Source organism: Neopelma chrysocephalum, unplaced genomic scaffold, assembly GCF_003984885.1.
Source record: "Neopelma chrysocephalum unplaced genomic scaffold, ASM398488v2 Primary Assembly neopelma1_80784, whole genome shotgun sequence".
Lineage (NCBI taxonomy): Eukaryota > Metazoa > Chordata > Aves > Passeriformes > Pipridae > Neopelma > Neopelma chrysocephalum.
In genome coordinates, this window is record NW_020912209.1 from 1,244 (window position 1) to 1,987 (window position 744).

The following is a 744-nucleotide window of genomic DNA, read 5'->3' on the forward strand; positions in this document are numbered from 1 at the left end:
GGATATTAATGGAGAGGGATATCAAGGAAGAGGGATATTAATGGACAGGGATATTAAGGAAGAGGAATATTAATGGAGAGGGATATCAATGGAGAAGAACATTAAGGAAGAGGGATATCAAGGAACAGGGATACTAATGGAGAGGGATATCAAGGGAGGAGGAAGGTTCTGAGCTCCAGGGAAGTCTCAGCGATTCCCGAAGCTCCCCCGGAGCTGGAAGTGGCCCAAGGCAATAATTCCCCAATTTCCTCATGTTTCCAAAGGTTCTGGACCTGCCCAGCCCTCGTGCAGCGGCCGGAACAGCCCGGATTGTTCCCGGGAAAGCAGCAGGACAAAGGGAATCCCTGGGCCGTGGAGAACAGGGAGCAGCAGGGCCCGGTGACCCTCGGGAACGGGATCCAGCCAGCCCTCACCTCAGCTCCTCCAGCTCCTTCTTCTTCTTCAGCTCCTCCTTCTCCCTCCTCTTCATCTCCTGGATCTGGGCCTTCTTCTCGTTGCGCTCCTCCCGATCCCGCGCTTCCCGCTCGGCCGCCAGGTCCGGGAACCGCTCCACCTTCGTCTTCTCCAGCCGGTTCAGGATCTCGTTCACCTTCTTCTCCACCGTCACAACCTTCACCTGGGAACAACACAGAAACAGAGCCTGAGGAAAAGCCCCACAAAAACAGAGCCTGAGGAAAAGCCCCACAAAATCAGAGCCTGAGGAAAATCCTCACAAAATCAGAGCCTGAGGAAAATCCCCACAAA

The 744-nt window shown here is 54.4% G+C and overlaps 1 protein-coding gene across 1 annotated transcript in view; it reads right to left on the reverse strand.

The window, feature by feature from the left end:
* LOC113979462 (coiled-coil domain-containing protein 25-like) overlaps nucleotides 1–744 on the reverse strand; it is a gene marked incomplete at both ends in the record, with an annotated part of 3,379 nt that overhangs the window by 864 nt on the left and 1,771 nt on the right. The window contains one exon of the mRNA XM_027706846.1: nucleotides 414–616. Coding sequence (XP_027562647.1) covers nucleotides 414–616 — 203 coding nt within the window. The remainder of the gene's footprint in view (nucleotides 1–413; nucleotides 617–744) is intronic.